The sequence below is a fragment of the Delphinus delphis genome, chromosome 5, assembly GCF_949987515.2.
Source record: "Delphinus delphis chromosome 5, mDelDel1.2, whole genome shotgun sequence".
In the NCBI taxonomy this organism is placed as follows: Eukaryota; Metazoa; Chordata; class Mammalia; order Artiodactyla; family Delphinidae; genus Delphinus; species Delphinus delphis.
Window position 1 is genome coordinate 109,127,088 of NC_082687.1, and position 23,486 is coordinate 109,150,573.

Consider the following 23,486-nt stretch of genomic DNA (forward strand, 5'->3'; position numbering starts at 1 on the left):
CCAGATGGCCACTCAGGCCCGCGCCTCCCTGCCGGCGGGGTGGAAGGCAGCAGACGGCCCCAAGGGCACTGAGTACCCAGAATTACTCGCGAATTTTGAAATCAACAGCCCGCAAGGTGCGTGGGGCCCGCTCTCGTTCATTTCAGAGGGGGCTTCCGCTGGAAGAAGCGAGGCCGTCCCAGCGTCCGCGCTGCCCCTGGAAACCCGAGATGCGAAGGGCGGTTCCCCCGCGCTCTCTTTCTCTCCCTGTTCCGTTTTAAAATTTTGGTCGGAGGAAAGAAAACAGTCTAGCGCCCAGTTGCGTGCGAAGACGAGGAGAGAAGAGTGACACACCCTCCCTTTAGCCCGCCCCGCGCTGCGCTTCGCTGGGAGGCGGGGGCCCGGCGAGGCTGCGCCCACCGGGAACGCCCTCTCCCAGTCTTCCGGCTCGGAGGATGGCCCGCTGACTGGGGCGGGAGCGCCGCGCCGGGCGGAATGATGCTTCGGAGGGGCCCCTGGCCCTGGCGTGCGCGTCTGCTGCAGACCCCAGGAACCCAAGGCCGAACGCATCCGCAACCGCCGATGCCCCAGGTTAAGCCCGAGCCCGGCGGCGGGGGGGAGCTGGGGGGAGGTGGCTGGAAAAGTTTGCGTGGGGCAACTTCCGCGGGAGCGAAAGCCCGGCGGCCGGGACGTTCACTGCGTTTTGCTGGCTCCCCGGTTTCGCGCGCGGGAGGACCCCGACAGGTGGTCGCCCGGGCCGCGGAAGTGGGCCCCGGGGTCCAAAGTCGGGGTCACCCCCAGGGGCCGAGGGAAGGAAAGGCCAGGAAGGAAAGGATGTGCGTCGGCGCATCACCTCGGTTAAGTTGGGGTGCGGCGACCATGGGGCTGCGGCCCGGGGCGCAGCACAGTTACCTCGGCAGGCAGTTTCTCCGCGTCCAAACTACGGTCTTGAATAAGTTTTCAGAGCCGTTTTGCTGTCGGCTCGATCGTCGGTGCCGAAATGACCGAAAAGGGCTAAGAAAACGGTAGCGCGAGCAGAGTGAGTGCCCCGAGTGTGCACTGTCGTAGGAGAGTGGAATTTCCATCCTGAAAACCGCGAGCACCTCCCTTTCAAAGAGGGAAGAAAAATTCGCGTTTTGTTCCGAGACTTGAGAGTCGGGGGAATCATGAGTGTGTGTTGGTGGGTAACGGTTGGCCTGACACAGTTGTATTGTGGTCTGTGAAGAGCCGTCGCTTGGGAGGAGGGAGGAGAGTGGATGTGCACTAAAAAAGACACAGGAAGACGGGGGAAAGTACTGATTGTAACTGGGATTGTGATGGAGCCTGACAGGCGCCCAGGAGCCCAAACTCTGAGCCTGATGAGGAAAGACAGCCTTTAAACTAGAGCCTTCCAGGTGTGCGCGGTTGCGGAGAGCGTGGTTTGCGTTTTAGTCCCCAGCACCGCCTCCCCACCCTCATAAATCAGTTTCAGATTGTTAACCGGGAAAAGATTTATTTTTTCTTCCAGTTGTGCGTGCACTTTGCAAGAAGAGCAGAAAGTAAGCGATGTCATTACCAGTATCTTGTCACTTTCACGTCCTTTTAATTTTTCTCTTTTTTTCCCCCTCCAGCTCTCTCAGGGCTTCAGAGTTTGGAATGGTTGGAGAAATGTTTAAGTGCATTTTTAAAATGCCTTCCCTGAATGTTAGAAAGGGAATGAGGAAGGGCATTTTGTTCCTTATAACTAGGACAGGGGCAAACTTCTTAAAATGTAAAAGGGTAGACTTAATAGACTAATGGGAGAGAGAGGCTTTTTTCATTTTGTGAAATTTGTGTTTTTATTATAAATGTTGCACTTTACAGTCAAAGATATACTAAACAGTAAGACAACCCGATACAAGGAACCCCCTTCACTGTACACCATTTAAACTTAAATGATTGATTCACTTTTCTGTTAAATCTATTTAACATTTTGAGTAGAATGTTTATGGATCCTAAGACTGGCTGCTGTTTCTCAGGTTATCAACTCTAAACTCTTTATGTTTCCCACCTGATGCTATCCAGGGTAGTGCCATTGCATGCCCCAGCAGGAACTGGATACTCTTTTAAAAGAGGTCGAAAGTGATACAGTGGGGCTTATTAGGCTTAATCATAGGGGAATCATCTTAAGAAGCCTTATGTTTGACTGTGTCTAATCTGCAGATTTTTGTTTTAGGTCTTGACTGTCCATGCTATTAAGTCAATTTGCTGAACCTTAGAAATAGAAATGTTTCCATCATTTCACTTGTCTGATTAAAGACCCCCAAAGAATAAAGAGAAACTTTGAGTGTGCTTCTTTATATGCTCTTTGAAATTGTACCATAAAGAAACTGACAGAAATATCCTGGCTGCCTAGGAGTTTTAGGTAGGGCTACTAAACCATTTTCTGCAAGTCACATTAACTGGTTGTAGGGACATCTTTCATTCTAAGGTCTCACTGTTTTGTGATTGCTCCATTTGATATGAAAAGTCCTGTGGCTAAAGACAGGTGTTATTTCCATACGTTTTTGCTGTAAACATTCAGATCCCTAGAGCCTTTGAAAGCAGCAGGAAAAAAAGAAGTGATACATGTGACCTGACAGCTCATGAAATCCTAGCTTGAAAGGACTTGTCATTAATAGTATCTCAAGTAAGCATTCCCAGTTATATTTGGCCTCTTCTGAAAGGAGTGTGCCTTAGAGGAGCATTTAGTGATTTTGAAAAATAGACAGTTTTTATGCTTCACATGGTAGGTGAGTAATTGCCAGTGTTTTTTTGGGTAGAAAAAAAGTTTGTCAACATGAGTATGTTTAGTATAGCAGAATTGCTTTTTTAAAAAAAATTTTATTTATTTATTATTTTTGGCTGGGTTGGGTCTTCGTTTCTGTGCGAGGGCTTTCTCTAGTTGCGGCGAGCGGGGGCCACTCTTCATCGCGGTGCGTGGGCCTCTCACTATCGTGGCCTCTCTTGTTTCAGAGCACAGACTCCAGACGCGCAGGCTCAGTAGTTGTGGCTCATGGGTCCAGTTGCTCCGTGGCATGTGGGATCTTCCCAGACCAGGGCTCGAACCCGTGTCCCCTGCATCGGCAGGTGGACTCCCAACCACTGCGCCACCAGGGAAGCCCAGAATTGCTTTTTAAAGGACATAAGTCTGAAGCATAAGAGAGCCAGAGCACGCCATATTACCTTTGGCCAAGGCATGGCCTGTTGTCCATGGTTACGTTCCAGTCTCAGCATCTCTGCTTCTTTGCAGCGCTGTGGCTGAGTGGTTGTCCCAGCAATCCACAGCTCCTGCTGGCCTGTCTTGTTCTCCAGGACACAGCTTTGAGTGATCATGGTGCCTGATAAATTATCACTAAACAGAAAGCTCTTGCCTGATTGTGCCTTTCTTAATTTGGTTCTTCTGCTACTTAGTTGGAGGGACTCCCTGATGTGATTTCAAGCCGCCAGTACAGTGTTTGGGTCCCTACATTGGCTATGTTTAAAATTTTTAAAAAATCAGGTGTACTTTGCAGAGAAGTTTAAGTATTGAGTGTGCTTTTTTTTTTAACTCATAGAAACAAAGCATATACATGTTATAATGCCACCACCAAATGTTAATTTAGAAGTTGTTTTCGTTGTTTTTATCTTTTGAATTTAATAAACGTGTCATCCTCGTTTGACACGTTCCTATGATTCTACCTCATGTGTTTGTAACTGGTGCGCTGTGTACTATAATCCTCATTTCAGAGCTCTCTCCTGAGGACAGTGGTTGATTTGTATGTTGGTGATGGTACTTACATTGTAGAAAAGACATGGATACTTTGGTCTCAAAGTAGTTTAAGACCGGTTTGTCTATTAAATGTTAAACATTACTACCTTCCTGGCACTTAGGTATTAGGGCTGGGTTTTTCGTTTGCTTATTTTTGGTTTACTTTACTGTTTATTGCAATTTACCAGTATTCTGTTTTACAGCGAGCTCTAAGCTGGGAAATCATTTTGTGGCTTGGCAGATAAATATTTGTTGAATGAGGTCCCTATGAAACTACGGTAGAAAACCAGAGGCTCAATTTGGTTAATCTAATAGCTTTATAAAACCAGATGTATTTACTTCACAGAATAGAAATGAGCAGCTAATTCATTTGGTGTTAGGCAACTGGGACATCTGAGGGCTAACCCGGCCCTGCCACTTAGCTCCTGAAGTTAGCCAAGTCATTCAGTCTACTTTGAGCCTGTTTTACTCCCTTTTCAAAACAAGGTTTGTCTAAGTGGCCTCAAAAGCCCTTTCCATCTCTAAAATTGCCATTTTGTTATTTTACTGCGGGTTGTAAATATTATAAAATAATAAAATATTGTCAGTGTCAGAATGTTTGTCTTAATGGTTGAAAATCCTTTTATGACCTTAGGCAGCCAGTAAAGTGGCAGTTTTAACTAATGATTGTAATAACTTTCCCCTTTAGAAAGAAATTGGAATTTATTTGACACGGGGCGAGCATGGCATAATAGTATTCTCTTAGGAATTAAGAATTGTCTTGCTCTAATTCTTAATTCTGTCATGGCCAGTGATTTCAACTGTGACTTGTTGCTTATTCAAGAGAATCTAGCATTAGAACCCTAAAGCCATTATAGAGTAGACATCTTGGCCTAACGTACAGGCTATAAACCAATAGATAATAAAATAGCATTATCTTAGCTATATTCTAGAAGTATCTAATTTTTGATCCCATTTAACTTACCACAGTATTAATTTTCCTGGTTTTTAAAACAAATACCAGCTCTGTTCTTTGAGCTAGGTATTTAGACTGCGTGGTATGGGATCCCGCACCCAAATGTTTTACTAAACTCTCCTCATTGGCATACCTTTCAAGAAACAGGCCTGTGAAACCTGGTAGTCAGTTAAGAGGTACTCTTTACGAGGACCCATGAAGGAAACTGCTGTCTAGTCTTAGTCTTAGAGTTGGGTTTCTCCTGAACTGATTTGGGGTTTATTATGCAGTGAGGTATACAGCCACAGGTGTTCTCTCTACGCACTGGCTGCCAGAAAGCTTATGGTCAGATGTTCAACCCATCTTCTAACAAATGTTTAAAACCTTGTGACATGCCTTTTATGTATTTACCATCCTTATGGTTTCATCCTCTCTGCCTTCATTTTTCCCTCCATGCATATCCTCACTCATTTTTCTGTGATCTCTTTTAATGGGAAAAAGTGGTGCATAAATAAGATTTTATTAAATTTCAAAAGTCAGCTCTTTGGCGTTTGAACAAATATGTTCTACGTAGTTAATGGCGGAAGCCTGCTTAGTGCTTCACTCACAGAAAGTGTTCCACACATACTGACTGCACTGAATTGAGTTGCTCTAAGAATCTACTTTTGATGGTACGGTTCTCTTTTTGTTTTAATTGAGATTTAATTCACAAATATTGTTGTCTCTTAAAGGTGGTGGTTACTCTCCTCTCACCTTTTTTCTTCTTACCACCCTCACCTGTTCTAAATCTTCCTATTTCCTTGCCACCTCCACTTTCCTCACCTGGGTAAAAATCGAGTTTGGGTCAACTACTAAGTCCTGTTAAATCTCTTAATTCTGAGTTTCCTATGTAAATTAACTCATAAACGATGTTATTTGTTTTTACATCACTTTAACCTTAGTTTGCAGGAATGGAGGGCATGCAGTCCAGGCTTTTGTTAGGCAGCTCTTTTGAGGATAATTAGAGCTCAATGTAGGATTCACAATACTGGTGAGAAATGGTATGTGAAACCTGCACTATCAGCAAAGTCCATTGAAGAGAATATCTCTGATTTGAGGGCCAGAAATAGGGAGCAGTGAAAAGAGAGGCGAGAGATGGAGCTAGAGTTGAAATTGTTATAGCCTGTGAGCAGAAACAAGAAGTAACATAAAACATTGAACCTCATATTAAGAAACTGACAGGTACACAAGGTTTTATTGTGGCAGACTTAAGGGAGGAAAAAGTCTTCAGGATTGACAAGGGTCACACCATGAATCTGGGTTCTGTCTGCGGGTCTTACGGTATCTACCAGGTTGAGTAGGCGGTTTGGTTTATAAAAGTGCTGTGGACACAGGTGGTAATCCTAAAATATTTAACTCCACTGGGAACTCTCAATTATTTTGTTGTAGTAGGAGTGTTTTTATAATGAATGCATTGCTCAAATCTCATTTCTGGGACCAAAAGATAGATTTGCTTATTTTCAACCTCTTAGGCATAACAATAAATAATAAATGCCCTGAACCTGTTTGGAGGAAAGAAGTTATCATTCTTCTTGATGAATTCTTGTTGTTTTTCTGACCATGTGTGTTGGTGTGTGTGTGTGTTCACGTGTGGCTGTCTCTTGTTAAATATGTTGTTTTGGTATATAAGTTTCCCTAGTAGGGGAGTGGGCTATTTGAAGAGGGGATTTTAAAAGCTGTTGATGAATAACTGCTTTTTCCGCCAGTAATGCAACTGGAATACAAGTGTGCATTTTTATTAGAGAGACTGACAGTAATGTGGCCACAAACCTGAAAAACAATTTTTTTTAGAAAATGTGTGCAAACAGATCAGCATAGCATTGGCTGTCGAAGCCCTTGCTAGAGGATATATGTTGTGACATTTTATAGTCTGAGAACTCATTTCTGCAACTCTGCTTTGGGAATGTTTCAGATAACGCATCATGAAGCAATTTTCGTTTTTCAGGAGAAAGTATGGTTTCTTTTGACCTTGTAAATACGCTTTTGTGGGTTTGTTATTAGCCAAACCAAGGTAAGCCAACTGTAAAACATAAGCAACAGATGATCCAGAAATCGTGTGGCTTCATCCCTCCAGTCCCACCTGCCACTCCATGCCCTGCAAGGCCTCCATCTGGCCATGATGGACTAATACCTCTTGTCCCTGGTGGCGTTTATGATGTTCCCTGGGCAGCGTTGCCCCCGCCCCCATCACCCTCCCTCTTCACCTTCCTGAATTCTCATCCCCCAAGGCTGAGTTCCAATACCCACCCACCCCCACCTCACCCCAGTTTTTATGTGGTTTGTGCAGGTGTCTGCCGGCAGAATTAATTACACCTTCCTTTTCACTCCCACGGTAACTGCAGTACTTCATCTTACCCTGTATTATAGTTAGTTGGGTTCATATGATTTTCCCACCTGGATTCTCTCAGCCCTTTGTTTGTTTTTTAATTTTTATTTTATATTGGCGTATAGTTGATTAACAATGTTGTGTTAGTCTCAGGTGTACAGCAAAGTGATTCAGTTATGCATATACATGTATCTATTCTTTTTCAAATTCTTTTCCCATTTAGGTTATTACAGAATATTGAGCAGAGTTCCCTGTGCTCTACAGTAGGTCCTTGTTGGTTATCTATTTTAACTATAGCAGTGTACACATGTCAATCCCAAATTTCTCCTTATCTCTGATGGCTTCTGCCCCGTCACAGTAGGTGCATAATAAATGCTTGTTGGGTAGAGGAATGAAGGGATAGATGATAAAGAACTCAATATCATATAGACTCATTAATGGTGTATTCTCTTCAGGTCTGAACTTCTCAATTTCCTCTTCCCCACTGACTCTAGCCAGGGGGGGCACCTAAGTCGTTATTATCCACCTTTTGTGATATGAGGCTTGAATATTGAAGATTTTTTAAAGTAAATCAAAGTAATCTTTGTATGTGTTGTATTTTCTAGTGAAAGAAAGCAGCCTTCAATTATATTTGGTTAATTGCTTTGTTGTAGATATGCTTTCACATCAGGATTTTTAAAGGACATAATCAACATAGTTTAGTGAAACATAAATTCTGTAAGGACAACCTGGCGTCTAAGTGTTTTCTTTGCTGTTCTGAAAGTGTGGTGGTGATTTAGGATGATTGTTTATATGTGGGGAAGGCAGCGCTTTTCTCCACTGAGGACTTTCCTAAATGGGATTCTCGGAGTGTTAGATCATTGGTACTAAAAGCTCAGTCATGAAAACTTAAATAATTTAGAATGGTAATTTAATTTATTTACTTATGGCTGCATTGGGTGAGCAGGCCTTCTCCAGTTGCAGCTAGCGGGGGCTACTCTTCGTTGCAGTGCACGGGCTTCTCACTGCGGTGGCTTCTCTTGTTGTGGAGCACGGGCTCTAGGCGCGCGGGCTTCAGTAGTTGTGGCCCGTGAGCTCAGTAGTTGTGGCTCGCGGGCGCCAGAGCACAGGCTCAGCAGTTGTAGTGCACGAGCTAGAATGGTAATTTTAAAATCAATTATAAAAATTTTTATTTGTAAGATACAATTTTATATTTTCCTGGGCAAAATATAAAATTAACCTTTTGGAAACCGCCCCCCCCCAAAAAAAAGGAATATAATTTTTGACATTAAGAAACATGCAGACCTTTACCTATTACAAGGCCCCCGTTACCACTGCAGAAGCGGGGCATATTCCTCTAGAGCATGGAATTGCCATGAGTAAGATTATCATCCATTGGCCTTCCAGAACTTGGTGGCTGGTTAAGGGAGTGCCTTCAGGGTACATAGCAAAATGTGTTGAATACTGTTGAATGTTCACATATTGGATCGGTAAACCTGTATAGTGGTTGCCATTCATCTCTTTTGCTGTACAGCCTAGAATCTGAGGTCTTTGAATCGGGACTTTTGATAAATCCCGAAGATTCATGCCACTGTCCCAGCATTTCTAGACTTTGGGGACAGAGGGGGTAAACAGGATGGCAGTGGAGGTTCCAGCTGCTACCTGAACTTGTGCTGCCGTCACCCTCATGAGCTCTAAGAGCTGGTTCTGGCTTGATTCCTCAGAATGTTTTAGCTGAAAGTTTGGCTTCTATTTCCCCCATCCTGGTGTTAGGTTCGTCTACTCTGAGATGTAGGTGCCACTTCTCATGCACTTGGTCTTCCAGAGCCAAGCCCTGGTCTGTCGCATTTTAATTGCTCATATTTCCCTTGTGTCTAAAGTGGGTTTTGACTCTTATCTAAGCCCTGAGAGCTCAGTGGAGGAGTTGTGGTGCTTCATGCTAGATCTGAAAGCTTGCAGAGAAGATCCTTAAAAGTTATGGGGAAGACAAGACACGTAAAAGAGATACATACGTGTTCATTCACCAGTTGGCTCATGAGGGTCAAACATCAGAGACAAACACTAAAAGAATTCAGAGAAGAAACATCATTAGAAATTGAAGAGATGAAAAGAGGTAAGATTTTGACTAAGCTCTGAGAGCAGGGTAAGGAAGGGTTTAGCAGACATATTTGGAGTAGGAAGAATGGGCATAAGCACAGAGGGTGGAATCTGAAAGGAGTTGGGGGTCTAGTAAGCACTCTGATGAGGCAGCAGGAAGTATTCTCTGGGAAGTATGGTCCTTGATTTGACTTGTATTAGAGCTTTAGATACCATATTAAAACCTTATAGGAATTATGTTTATTAAATTAAACTCTGTATCACAAACTGATATCCTGTAGGATATTGATTCCTAGGATGTTAATAGATGTTTCAGAAAAACAAATTCCCTCTTCTTATAAGTTTGAAGAATTCTGGGTTAAGCCATACCAAGTTAGATGTGTTCCTTCACTACGTACCTTTGCTAATGGGCATTGGGACGATCTGAGAGCAGGAAGGAGGTTGATCACAGATGTCTGTTACTCCACAGCATTCCTAGTAACTTCTCCCAGGAGAGTGGTCTACAGGATACAGTTTGGAGAGCACTGCATTAAAAAATTAGACTGGGGATGGATTATGTTGAAAAACACAAGCGATCCTCTTACTTCCGAGCCTATTTCCTCAGGTATAACTAATCTTGCCACTCCAGCTCTAGTGTATTGGACCATTCCTAGATACTACGTTCTTCAGCCTTCTTTGCAGCTAGCGTGTGACCAAGTTCTGGATATCTCATGTGACATAGAAGTGTAATTTCTGTTCACATCCTTAATTAGGAAACTGATTTCTCTCTTCTACCTTTTACTCTCTCCCATGGGCTGCAATGAAGATGTGGAAGGGGTGAGCCAGCCTGGACCCTGTGGAGGCATATAACCCTCTAGCTGATGGTGGGACAACTAGATAGAAGTGACCTGCATCCCTGGATGGCATTAGTGTCCTCTTACCCTCAACTGCCTACCTACCAGAAAAACAAACATCTCTCTTGAGTCCCACGTGCTTCTAGGTCTCTTTGTTACAGCAGCTTAGCTTGTGCCTTATCTTGTCCGGTGGAAGAGCAGCCCAACCAGAAGTCTCTGAATGGAAGGATTAAAGCAGAAGAGCAGGAAAAGAAAAAAAAGGAGAAAAGCCAGAGGCATTATGAGACCGATGCTATTGGAGGCTCACAGAAAGCAGTACTACAAAAGCCCAAAGCATGGTTGCTGATGGTTGAAACTTGAAGTTGAAAAACAACCAATTCGTGGATGGAATATGTTTTATAGAGCATAAATAACAGTTTGCCTTGTGCTCTCTCCACCTGCCATGCCGATGTTCTATTCCTGGTTAAAAGTCTGACCTTGGCTTCACCATTTTCATAAATAAAACCTGTCTTGATTACTAGATGGAAATCATCTTTCCTCCTTTTTTTTTGAAATTGAGATAGAATTGACATATAACATTACATTAGTTTTAGGTGTATAGTATAATAATTGATATTTGTATGTGTTATGAAAAGATCATCACAATAAGTCCAGTTAACATCCATCACCATACATAGTTACAATTTTTTTTCATGTGATAAGAATTTTTAGGATTTACTCTTAGCAACTTTCAAATATACAGTGCAGTATTATTAACTATAGTCCCCATGCTGTGTATTACATCCCCAGGACTTATTTATTTTATAACTACAAGTTTGTACCTTTTGACCTGCTTCATCCATTCCATTTCACCCACCCCTCAAGTGGCAGGATTTCCTTCTTTTTATGGCTGAATAATATTCCATTGTGTATATGTACACCATATTTTCTCTATCCATTCATCCATTGATGGACACTAAGGTTGTCTTCATGTTTTAGCTATTATAAACGATGCTTCAGTGAACATGGGGGTGCAGATATCTTTTCCAGTTAGTGTTTTCATTTCCACTTCCCAGAAATGGAATTGCTGGATCCTATGATAGTTCTATTTTTAATTGTTTGAGGAACCTCCATACTGTTCTCCATAGTGGCTGCACCAATTTACAGTCCCACCAGCAGCGCAGAAGGGTTCCCTTTTCCCCACCTCCTCACCATCGCTTGTTATTTCTTGTCTTTTTGAATGGAGCCACTCTAACAGGTATGAGGAGGTACTTCATTGTGGTTTTGATTTTCATTTCTCTGATGATTTGTGATGTTGAGCACCTTTTCCTGTACATATTGCCATTTGTGTATCTTCTTTGGAAAAATGTATACTCAGGCCCTCTGCCCATTTTTTTCCCCATCCTTCCTTCCTGTGTCTGCCTAGTTGACTCATTTTACTACTCGTTTGGTACTTGTACACTCCCTTACATCAGGGCTTTTTGTGTCTGTATCTTACCAGCATGCCTGCTCCGCCATGAATATTCTTTTTCTCTGTACATAGTAATTGCTGAAGAGTAAGTACCATATCTTTAAAATTTTTGGAGCCATATATATATATTTATATATCTTGGTTTTTCTTATTCTGCTAGTACAGGTGCTCGTAGTGGTGCTAAACGAATGAGGTATAAGAAGATAGCTGCCGTTGTCTTTCTGAGAAATGATGTTGGTCTATACCAGGTGTTGGTAAGCGTTTCCTATAAAGGTCCAGATGGTCAACATTTTAGGCTTTGCAGCCTATGAGCTGTCACAACTCCGCAGTATTGCCGTTGCAGTGTAAAAGCTGCCATGCAGGGCATGGCTGTGTTCCAATAAACTTTATTTACAAAAATGGCAACAGACCAGATTCAGCCCGTTTGCCAGCTGTAGTTTGCCAACCCCTGATCTGTAGGCTCTATACCAAGATTTTGGCAGTAGTCATAGAAATGTTATTTTAGAAGATGAATCTAGATTTAGTACTCCGGTGTATGTATAGTGGGATGAGGCAAGTGAGTACATTAACAAGGACCAGTCACGAAGTCATGGTCACTGTACGTGGAGCTGAAATAACAGGAACTGGTACACTGGACAAACAAGAGGAAGGATGTGAAGACGTGTAGGAGTTCCAGCAGTTCTCCACTATTAGGCTTACATCTAACCATGAGGCCACAGTGCTGGCACGTGAGAGAAGGAAGAGGATGGACAGCTGGGACTGAGATAATGAGCTGCTGTCTGAAATTGGGAAGAGGCAGAGTCCTGTGGTGAGTTCTCATTCCTGTGGGAGAGGTGATGTGATGGGTGAAGAGGTGAAGACTTGGCCGAGTAATCTTCAAGAGGCCGTGCGTTGGCCCAGGCATTTATTCCAGTCGGTTATTTCTCTTTGGAATTATTTAACCACGGGCACCATTTGTCTTTCATGTGAATCCAACATTAGAGGTTACAGTCATTATGTATGGTTTTCCTCCATTTCCTTTCCCCAAACCTTTTTTTTTTTAATGAATTTTCTATTATCTCTGTTGATTAGCATAAGCTGTGCTGCTGAAACAAAAGACTCAACAGTACTTGAACTTCTGTATTCTTTAAGTCAGTTTTCTGTCTCTCAGGAAATGGTTCTGAGGTAGCTTTTTAGGTCAGCAGTAGGTCTGCGCCACAGTCATTCAGGGACCCTAAGCTGACCAGTTCCTCTGTCGTCTTCAGCACGTGGCTTCCAAACTCAAAAGAGCATGGAAGGGTTTTTTAGACTTGTGAGGGGTTTCGGGCTAGGCCTGGAGATATCACATAACGCTTATGTTCATGTTGCATTGAATATTTCATTGAACAGGTCAGATGGCCATATTGAGCTGCAAGGGGGCTGAGAGATATAGTGCTGGCTGGGAGCCACATTCCAGTGAACACTTGGTAACCATGGAAGAAGGGAGATAGGATTTTAGTGGACATTTAGATGTTCTGCTGCATTCCCCTTGACTAGAAACAGGACAGTTTTGCTTTTTGTGAGCACTGAATTTTCAAGGCTCTACTGTGCTTCGTTTGTATGTGTTCTTCAGCAGTAGATATTTATGGGGAAACTATTTCTCCCTGGAAAACTTAAAAAGGAAATGGTGGAAATTCAGCATTTTTAATTTAGGTTAGAACAGGAACATTTGACACTTCGTTGGCTTCATTATAAGCTGCCCTTGGGGCTGTAACTTAATAGGAAAGGGTGTAGTCTCACTTGTACACTCTAAGCTAAGGAAGAGAGAGAAATAAATTCTAATGGTCCAATTAGGATTTGAAGCCAGAATTCAAGTTTGTGCAATGACACCTGATAAGGAGGAAAAGAAATATACTTGAGAGAAGATGCTGACAATATAGTCTTAGGGAAGGACTTCCTTTAGAGGAATTGTGGTGATCAGTAGATAAAGGAGCAATAGTGAAAGTTATGAAAGATCATGCATATCTAGTATATGAATTTGGGGCATTTCGTAGGCTAGCCTGTTATAAATATGGTCTAAAAAAAGGGAAATCTTAAGTAGATGCTTAGGGTGGTTGAAAGATGCTGAGTCTTTGAATAAAATGTATCTTAGTATATAACAATAGTGAGACTAATCTACTATAGTTCAGGGCATATTCAGAAAGATTTATTAGTAGGACCTTGTATATTGTCTCCTCACCACATTATTTACTTAATCACATCTTTTTAATCACAGGCTTTTTAATTTTAATTTGTCAGGCTTGGATATCACTATTGATCAGTCTTAAACATGTAACTTTGACTTTGGAATATTAGAAATGTTTTCCTTTCTCATTGCTTTTCATGCACTTCAACATAGTTATTGTTTTATATAATGAAATGGCTAGATTGTCATAGGTTCCTATGTATTTCTTGAACTTGGACACTATATTGTCTATGAAACATTAAACGAGGCTTCAATGAAAGAGTTGTCCAAAGGGCTGTGTGTGTGTGTATATATAATATTATGTAATATATATAATATATATATAAATACATATAATTGGAAATATTATCACCAAAATGAACATATTACAATGTTTTGAACTGGGCCTGTGCCTGGCCTGGCAGTATCCAAACATAAAAGATCATCCTAGGCCGTATGGAATTGTCTTTTACTGGAGACTTCTTATTCTCATTCCATACTGCAGCAGATTAATCTGGGCTATTGCTTTAAGAATAGTAGGGAAGGGCTTCCCTGGTGGCGCAGTGGTTGAGAATCCGCCTGCCGATGCAGGGGACACGGGTTCGTGCCCCAGTCCGGGAAGATCCCACACGCCGCGGAGCAGCTGGGCCCGTGAGCCATGGCCGCTGAGCCTGTGCGTCCGGAGCCTGCGCTCCGCAACGGGAGAGGCCACAACAGTGAGAGGCCCGCGTACTGCAAAAACAAAACAAAAACAGCAACAACAAAAAAAGAATAGTAGGGAAAAAAGCAATTTAGCAGCGCTAGAAAAAGGCAGAGTCTCTCTTGATGGTGGAAAAAGGTATAGGATGAGTAAATCCTGCTTGGTAGTTAGTCGTGTGCATGGGATCTGGGAGTTTCAGTTTACCCACAAGCCACCTCTGAATGTTGAATTTCCAGAACTCTAGTTTGGCTCCTAACTGATTGAAGGGAGGTGCAGAGTCTTAATCACCGGGAGCGATAGTCCCATTACATTGCACCAGGCTTGTCAGACTGCATCGGGGCCTTATGTTTTGTTACTGGGGCAGTGCTTTAGAAGGGACGCTGACAAGCTGGTAGGAGGGAAGTGCATCCAGAAGGTGGTTAAGATGTTGAGGATTTCAGGGAGTGGATATTTTTAATCTGGTGAAAAAGAAGACAAAGAAGAAGCAAAATCTGTTTTCAAACATCTGAGAAGGTATTATGTGAACGATTTGTCATTCTGGGTTGCTTCAGAGCAAGGAAATTACCCCTAAGGTTGGGCAGAATAGGAGGGCAGAGTTCAGCTTAGTTTAAGAAACTAGGTATATTCTGCCTGTCCACCAATGCATAGACTGCTTTTTTTTTTTAATTGAGGTATAGTTGATTTACAGTCTCATATTAGTTTCAGGTTTACAACATAGTGATTTGATATTTTTATAGATTATACTCCATTTAAAGTAATTATAAAATATTGGGAATAATAAAATGTATTCCCTGTTCTGTAGTTTACATCTTTGTATCTTGTTTTATTTTTTAAATAATTTATTTATATTTTACTTTTGGCTGCATTGGGTCTTCGTTGCTGCTCGCGGGCTTTCTCTAGTTGTGGAGAGTGGGGACTACTCTTCATTGCAGTGCATGGGCTTCTCATTGCGGTGGCTTCTCTTGTTGCAGAGCATGGGCTCTAGGCGAGTGGGCTTCAGTAGTTGCAGCGTGCGGGCTCTAGGGTGTGCGGGCTTCAGTAGTTGTAGCACACGGGCTCAGTAGCTGTGGCTCACGGGCTCTAGAGGGCAGGCTCAGTAGTTGTGGCGCACGGGCTTAGTTGCTCCACGGCATGTGGGATCTTCCTGGACCAGGGCTCGAACCTGTGTCCCGTGCGTTGACAGGTGGATTCTTAGCCACTGCACCACCAGGAGAGTCCGTGTATCTTATTTTAGACCTACTAGTTTATACCTCTTAATCCCCTTTCCTTATCTTGCCCCTCTCCCAACCCCTCTCCCCACTGATAACCACTACTTTGTTCTCTGTATCTGCAAGTCTGTTTCAGTTTTGTTATATTCATTTGTTTGTTTTATTTTTTAGATTTCACATATAAGTGAAAAAGTACAGTATTTGTTATTCTCTGTCTGACATAACTTCACTAAGCATAATACCCTCCAGGTCCATCCATCTGTTGCAAGTGAAATTTTTCATTCTTTTTTTATGGCTGAGTAATATTCCATTGTGTATATATGTGCCAAATCTTCTTTATCCATTCATCTGTTGATGGACTCTTAGTTTGCTTCCATATCTTGGCAATTGTAAATAATGCTGCATGAACATTGGAGTGCATATGTTTTCAAATTAGTGTTTTCATTTTCTTCTGATTTATACCCAGGATTGGAATTGCTGGATCATGTGATAGTTCTATTTTTAATTTTTTGAAGACCCTCCATACTGTTTTCCATAGTGGCCGTACCAATTTACATTCCCACCAACAGTGTACTAGGGTTTCCCTTTTGCCATATCCTTGCCAACATTTATTATTTGTTGTCTTTTTGATGATAGCCATTCTGACGGGCGTGAGATGATAGCTCATTGTGCTTTTGATTTTCATTTCTCTGATGATTAGTGATGTTGAACATCTTTTCATGTGCCTGTTGGCCATTTGTTTGTCTTCTTTGGAAAAATGTCCATTCAGGTCTTCTGCCCATTTTTTAATCAGATTGTTTTTTTGATATTGAGTTGTATGAGCTCTTCGTATAGTTTGCATATTAACCCCTTATCAGAAATATCATTTTCACATATCTTCTCCCATTCAGTAGGTTGTCTTTTCATTTTGCTGATGGTTTCCTTTGCTGTGCAAAAGCTTTTATGTTTGATTAGGTCCCATTTGTTTATTTTTGCTTTTGTTTCCCTTGCTTGAAGAGACAGATCCAAAAAATATTGGTAAGTTTCTCTGGAAACTTCTTTGCTCTTAAATACACGGTTATAACAGAATTGGCCATCTTAGTAGGACATGACTTTCATTCAACTGGTCACCTGACCGAGGAACTTGGAATTGGGTATAGGACTGCCATCTCTGCTGGCTGCCCTGTTGAATAGTGGAGTTATACACTTGGAGCTGTTGGGTGATGATCATTTTCTACCCCGTGGACCAGGAAGCAGTGCAAATCATTTTGTAGTGATAAAGCAGAATGACGCTGACATGCAGAGGAAAGGAGAGATGAGCTATGGATCAAGAGGATTCCCAATCTGAATGTGACCCTCCAGTCCCTAGTTCTAGTCCATTCCCAACACTCAGCTGAATCCTTCATTTAGGCTCCATGGGAGATACCCCTCTGTCCTTAAACTCCCATTCTTGCTTAAGCTAAGTCAAGTACATGTTTATTCCTTTCATCCAAATGACAAGATATATTTGAAGATCATTCAAACTTATTTAAAAAAAATCTAAGATTTTATAGAGAAATGGGCAAAGGGCATAAGTGATTTTCAGAAAAAGGAAATTTAAAACGCCTAATAAGCATATGAAAAATAGTAAGCATCACTGATAGTCAGAAAAACAACAAATAGCAAAGAAAACCAAAGATAATACTCAAAGCATAAAGCATGTCATGATGTGGGAACTCCTCTGGACTGTTAGAGTGTGAAGCCATTGTACGATGCAGGGTCCCAACAGATGGCTCAGTCAGATAAGGGTAATTAGAGGAGAGTTTATACACAAAGGACTATTCACAGAGTTGTGGGTACAGGGGAACTGCCAGGGATGGTGCAGTAACCCTGGGCTGGTGGTGGCGAGTTGGGGTGAGACGGACCCAAGGCCACCTCGAGGGGAGTACTGGCCCTGAGTTGAAGGACCCGGCCAGATAGTCACTCAGAAATTATTTTCTTATTGTTCCTTTAAATATTAACATTCATTAAAACTGAAATTACAAAATTCACAGTCTTACTGGTCCAGTTTAAGATTTCAGGTGCTTTATTAAATCGTTTTTTAATGAAGAAGCTCATTTTTTCAAAGTCAGGCCTCTAGGTATTGTTTTCCCTCTGACACCAGCGGCAATTGAAGTCAGCACTGCTTTTGTTTGAGTCATGCTGTACGTGATGCTAGCTCAGACAGAGCAGGGCTGGACACTGACGTCAGCTCTCTCCCTGTGTTATCTCACAGCCCCCTCACTGAAGTCCTGGGAGACGGGTTCCCAGATTGCCCCCCATTCCCTCGTCACCTAAGGAAGCAACTAAGGCACAAACTCGGCTGGCCCCTCTCAGGCCTCCACTCCCAACAGCTAGTCTGCTTTATAGTGGCCAGTCTGCTTTGCAGTGGCCTTAACTTCTCTCCTACTTTGAAAAAAAAGTTTTTAATGATATCTTTTCAGGCTTTGAGTATGCAGGGTCATTTGAAGAAGAGCTTTCAACCCCACTAAAACTTGATTGTTTCATAGTCTGAAATGGATACTTGAGTTCTGTAAGAGCCATGGGATTAAATTTTAAAGTGTACCACAAAGATGACCTCGCTGTACCAGTTTCATGTGGAAATTTGTTTATGATGTAAAAGTATAAGTATAAAGTTTCCTAAAACCTTTTTAAAATGTTTCTAAATAAGTAAATAAATTGTTGAATAAAGTTCCAAATAAACTTTTTCTCCCAAAGAAGCAGTTGGCTTTCAAAAGGGAAAATTAATTAACATGAATTGATTAGAATAGAATTCTTTGCAGAGTCAGTCAGTGTCATGTGTGAATTCAGATAGTCCAAGAATATTGGGCAAGGAACTGCGAAAGACAATTTGGGTCAGCATCATATTTTGTAGCAAGATTATAGCAAAATTATAGTTAAACTAGTACATAGCCATCTCATGTCGCCTAAAATCAGTCATTCAATTAATCTCTTTCTCCCCCGCCTTGCTCTCTCTCGCTCGCTCTCGCTCTCTCCCGCTCTCTCCCGCTCTCTCCCTCTCTCTCCCTCTCTCTCCCTCTCTCTCCCGCTCTCTCTCTCCCTCTCCCCCGCCACAAAGAAAGTAGTCCAGTGTCTTAAATTTTTGACTTATTCTCTTAAGTGCTCATGAAACAATACATAGTAATGTAGTTCTTGAAATCTGAATTTCAAGACAGTTGATGGATGAAAATTTGATAACTCACTAAGAATAACTTACTACCTAAAAGTTTAAAAGATATTTTCTGTGCACGTGATCTCAGATCTCATGTAATTTCTATACAGCCTTGTCATACAGGTATTACTCTTTTATAAATGGGAACACTGAGGCCCAGAAAGGTTAATTAAATTATTCACACAGTCATTGGTGGAGCCGAACTTAAATCCAGGTCCTCTGATGATGAATCCCACATAGACTTTCAGTAAACTACACTGCCCCAGTTTTCTCCTCTCCCTTTTGGGGCACAAAAATAATACCTAGACTTGGGCAAACCCCAGATTACCCCTAAAGAGGAAATTCTCTTAATTCCTGGATGATCAAAATGGGTAAGAAAGTAGCAAGAAAAAGCAACTTGATGTTTGAAGGTGCCCTGACTTTCATATCCACTTCCATCTTTTTGAATATCCAGGTCCCGCCCATTGGAGTCCCGCCTCCGACCTTCTGTTCTCTTCACACGCCTTAGCTCTGGGTGGTGGATTGCCACTGATGCTTGATTCCAACTGTTTGTGTCGTCATTGATTCTATTATACACTGGGTTGATTTTCCCCATGTTTTGTACTTGTTAATTCAGTTAGCCTAGACGTTCTCTGAGATCAGGGACCGTATGTGAGACTTCTCTTTTGTACTTTAAAGTGTATAATTCTGGATTAGAAACTCAAGGTGTGGAGATTAATTTCTGCTTTTCCTCCATAGCGTATTTTATTGTTGGGACTCTGATTAAACCTCACATTTAAAGAAAAGCAGGACCCCCATGTAGAGTTGTGCAGGCTTTGTATTACTCAAGGGCACACATCGAAGTGGGGACATTTTATCATAGACATTGTGGATAGGTCAGTTTATGATGCTTTTCTGATAAATGGCCATAAATGTATGTGAGGAAGGAGAGCTGACTTTTAAATTCATTCATAGGCAACTATGAGTCAGTGCAAAAGCCCTGACCACTGCCATGTAGAAGAGATTTATGTATTATAGTCAACTTGAAGTTTACCAAACTTATGGTTTCACAACTCTATAAATTTACTGCAAATCATTGATTGTTTCATACTTGAAATTAATGGATTTTATGGCATGTAAATTAAGCCTCAGTAAAGCTGTTAAAAAAAAAAAACAACCCCAAACAAAAAAACTTTTTCCAGAGATTGAGTCAAAACAAAAATATTTGAAGTCTGACTGAAAATGACAATTAGATGGGCAGCGAAATAACCAAATTCCTGTAACAGAACAAAAAACTTTTGAAAATTACTTTCACAACAACCTTGAAACAAAAGTTCGTGGAACTCAGCTTATTCCTTTAAAAGATAGAGTTCTAGATTTTAGTAGGAAACAGTGACTAAATTTATGACTAAATTATAAAGCTGTGTTTTAAGTATTGCATCATTATTGAGATCATAATCTTTTTCTAAGACTTAGGCACATATAAAAACACATATAAGCCTATGCTGGAAGCTTTATAAATGAATTAAATTCAAAAGTATTTATTTCTTTTCCCAGACATTATAAGTAGTAATTTTGCTGCCTTTGTTGTACTGGAAAATGAACACAGTAGAAATGAAAACTTCTAAGCTGTTTCAGTTGATACGTTTGAAATAGTTAGAAGCAAAATCCTAAGTGGTTAATGGCTATAATATGATCTAAAATACAGAAACTTTAAAGAGCTACATCCAGTATCTAAGGGACAGATCTGAAAAGGTTCATTTGTTTGTAATGTAAGAAGTTGGTTTTTCAAAACTAAGTTGAGCCGTTACCTTCACCTTGTGGTCATAGAAGCCAAATCACAACCTTCACCTTAATGCCCCAACTGAAGGGCCAGGTAGAATTGTGATGGAACTGGTAAGACTACATCTTGAAAAATGTATCACCTATTTCTCATCTTTAAAAATATTCATGCTAACAGGTGACATATCAAAGGGAGGGTGAAATTTTGCAGCCGATAGACGTGTGTTGTTGTCTTGCTGTTGTGACGCAAGCCGTCAGGTAACTTGTTCTGTTTCCTTGGGCAGCAGCATTGGGTGTGACTGCAGTGAGAATGAACTCAGCATTTGAGTCAGTAAACTCAGTTGCGTCTTACTCCGTGGCAGCTGAACTGACATTTCTGTTTTCTGCTGAGTTTTTGGTAGTTGCCTCTGATGCTGAAATCATAGCTTTTAGCAGCATTTGATGCTGGAAATGGCCAAGTGAAAGAAAATCTTGTTTTACCCTCACCCCCAAATTGAGAATTCCGTCTGCTATTTTTATCCCTTAGGAAGGGTTACATTTCCTAGTTCAGGACTAGCAAAAATTCCTTTCCTGACAAACTGCTTCCTTTTCTGTTGGGTGATGAGAGTGAAGTAAGTCAGTCTGACCTTTTTTCCTGCCATGCCTATCATAGACAAGGGTCAAGTTTTATGCCTCACTGTGATAGATTTCATTGGCCAAACATCACCAATTCTTGGCTTTTTTTATTTATTTATTTATTTTTTTTGCGGTGCGCGGGCCTCTCACTGTTGCGGCCTCTCCCGTTGCGGAGCACAGGCTCCAGACGCGCAGGCTCAGCGGCCATGGCTCACGGGCCCAGCCGCTCCGCGGCATGTGGGATCTTCACGGACCGGGGCACGAACCCGTCCCCTGCATCGGCAGGCGGACTCTCAACCACTGCGCCACCAGGGAAGCCCTTGGCTTTTATTTTTTAACACCTGTTTTAAATTATGTCTGTCATTTTTGGTAATTCCATATTTTGTGGGAACTGAATGGGGTCATAAATAATGATTGATAAATCAACCTGTAATGTCAGTGCAGTAAGATTTTCATGGAACCTGATAAACTAATTTTGAAATTCGATTGGAAAAAAATAGAATAGTCAAAATTTTTTAAAAGAAAAATGAGAGGGACTTGTCCTAACAGATGTCATCTAAGACTATCATAGTTAAGTGTAGTATCGGTTCAGGAATATCTAAACGGATGAGGGAATAGAAGAATGAGTAAAGAAACAGACTATATACTAATGGGAATTTAGTATATTATAAAAGTGGCATTTCAGACCAGTAAGAGAAGGGTAGATTATTCAGTCAGTGATCTGGGGATAATTGATTATCCATTTGGAGAAATAAAGAAGTGTAAGTTTGTACTTAATACATTCACAAGATAGACTTCATATGATTTGAAAAACTCAATATGAGAAACTTTGGAAGTACTAGAAGGAAATCTAGGAGAATATTTAAAATCTTAAAAATGAGATATAAGTGAAAATATTGATAAATTTCATTTTAAACTAATTACACCAAAGTAATAAAATTTGTAATAAGATTTGTGCAGTTATTAGTATATTAGTAAAACTCTTAAACATAATTTTTAAAGGCTGCATAATATTCCTTAATGCAGCTGTACCGTAACAGTTCTCAGTTGCATTTCAAGTTCTCATATAAAATTCCTGACATCCTGGAGTGAATTTATGTTTTCTAAAAGATGATACTCTGAACTGGTTCAGATAATCCAGGAAAAACATTAAACTAGAAGCACCTCTTGGTCCAGATACTTTCTTTCTTAACATTTCACATTTGACTTTCTGATTAACTTAAAAAGTGCCCTTTTACATTTGTTCTTTTTATTTTTTTCAATTTATTTTTTAAAATTATTATTATTATTTTTGGCCATGCTGTGTGGCTTGCAGAATCTTAGTTCCCCAACCAGGGATTGAACCCAGGCCCTGGCAGTAAAAGCGTCAAATTCTAACCATTGGATCCCCAGGGAAGTCCCTGTTCTTTTTAAAAAGTGACTTTTTAAGTTGCATTTTAACATTTTTCTTTTAAAGTTAGTTAGTTGTTTTTTTGTTTTTTTGTTTTTTTTTGCGGTACGCAGGCCTCTCACTGTTGTGGCCTCTCCCGTTGCGGAGCACAGGCTCCGGACGCGCAGGCTCAGCGGCCATGGCTCACGGGCCCAGCCGCTCCGCGGCATGTGGGATCTTCCCAGACCAGGGCATGAACCCGTGTCCCCTGCATCGGCAGGCAGACTCTCAACCACTGCGCCACCAGGGAAGCCCTAAAGTTAGTTTTTAGACGTATTTTATTCTTAACAATTTATTTGTTCCCCTATTTTATTTATGACTACCTGGTAAACCATTAGGAATCTAACAAGGTATAAACAACCTAGAATTAAAAGAGTTTCAAATTTAAGTACTGGAATCTTGTTTTTTCAAGGACTGTGTTTGGATGAAACCCCCAATACATATTTTTTTCAATTTATTTTATTGACGGATAGTTCATTTACAATGTTGTGTTAATTTCTACTGTACAGCAAGTGATTCAGTTATATATACGTTCTTTTTTTTTTTTCTTGGTTGTGTTGGGTCTTCGTTGCTGCGCACGGGCTCTCTCTAGCTGCGGTGAGCAGGGGCTGCTCTTTGTTGCAGTGGGCGGGCTTCTCACTGTGGTGGCTTCTCTTGTTGCAGAGCACAGGCTCTAGGTACGTGGGCTTCAGTAGCTGTGGCTTGCAGTCTCTAGACCTCAGGCTCAGTAGTTGTGGTGCACGGGCTTAGTTGCTCCATGGCATGTGGGATCTTCCCGGACCAGGACTCGAACCGATGTCCCCTGCATTGGCAGGCGGATTCTTAACCACTGCGCCACCAGGGAAGTCACTATATATACATTCTTTTTCGTATTCTTTTCCATTTTGGTTTAACACATAATGAATATAGTTTCCTGTGCTATACAGTAGGACTTTGTTGTTTATCCATTCTCCGTATAATAGTTTGCATCTGCTAATCCCAAACTCCCAATCCATCCCTGCCCCTCTCTCTCCCCCTTGGTAACCTCAAGTCTGTTC

The 23,486-nt window shown here is 41.4% G+C and overlaps 1 protein-coding gene and 1 long non-coding RNA gene across 2 annotated transcripts in view; one reads left to right on the forward strand and one right to left on the reverse strand.

Annotated features, from left to right (window-relative positions):
• The first annotated feature begins 418 nt into the window (after window positions 1-418).
• MCUB (mitochondrial calcium uniporter dominant negative subunit beta) overlaps window positions 419-23,486 on the forward strand; it is a 91,263-nt gene continuing 68,195 nt past the window's right edge. The window contains 1 exon segment of the mRNA XM_060012880.1: window positions 419-570. Coding sequence (XP_059868863.1) covers window positions 475-570 — 96 coding nt within the window. The 5' untranslated portion in view covers window positions 419-474.
• On the reverse strand, window positions 8,011-9,879 carry LOC132426108 (uncharacterized). Its single transcript, XR_009519595.1, has 3 exons — window positions 9,501-9,879; window positions 9,018-9,066; window positions 8,011-8,158 (listed from the first exon to the last, which is right to left on the reverse strand). It is a non-coding gene; the product is annotated as an uncharacterized lncRNA (long non-coding RNA).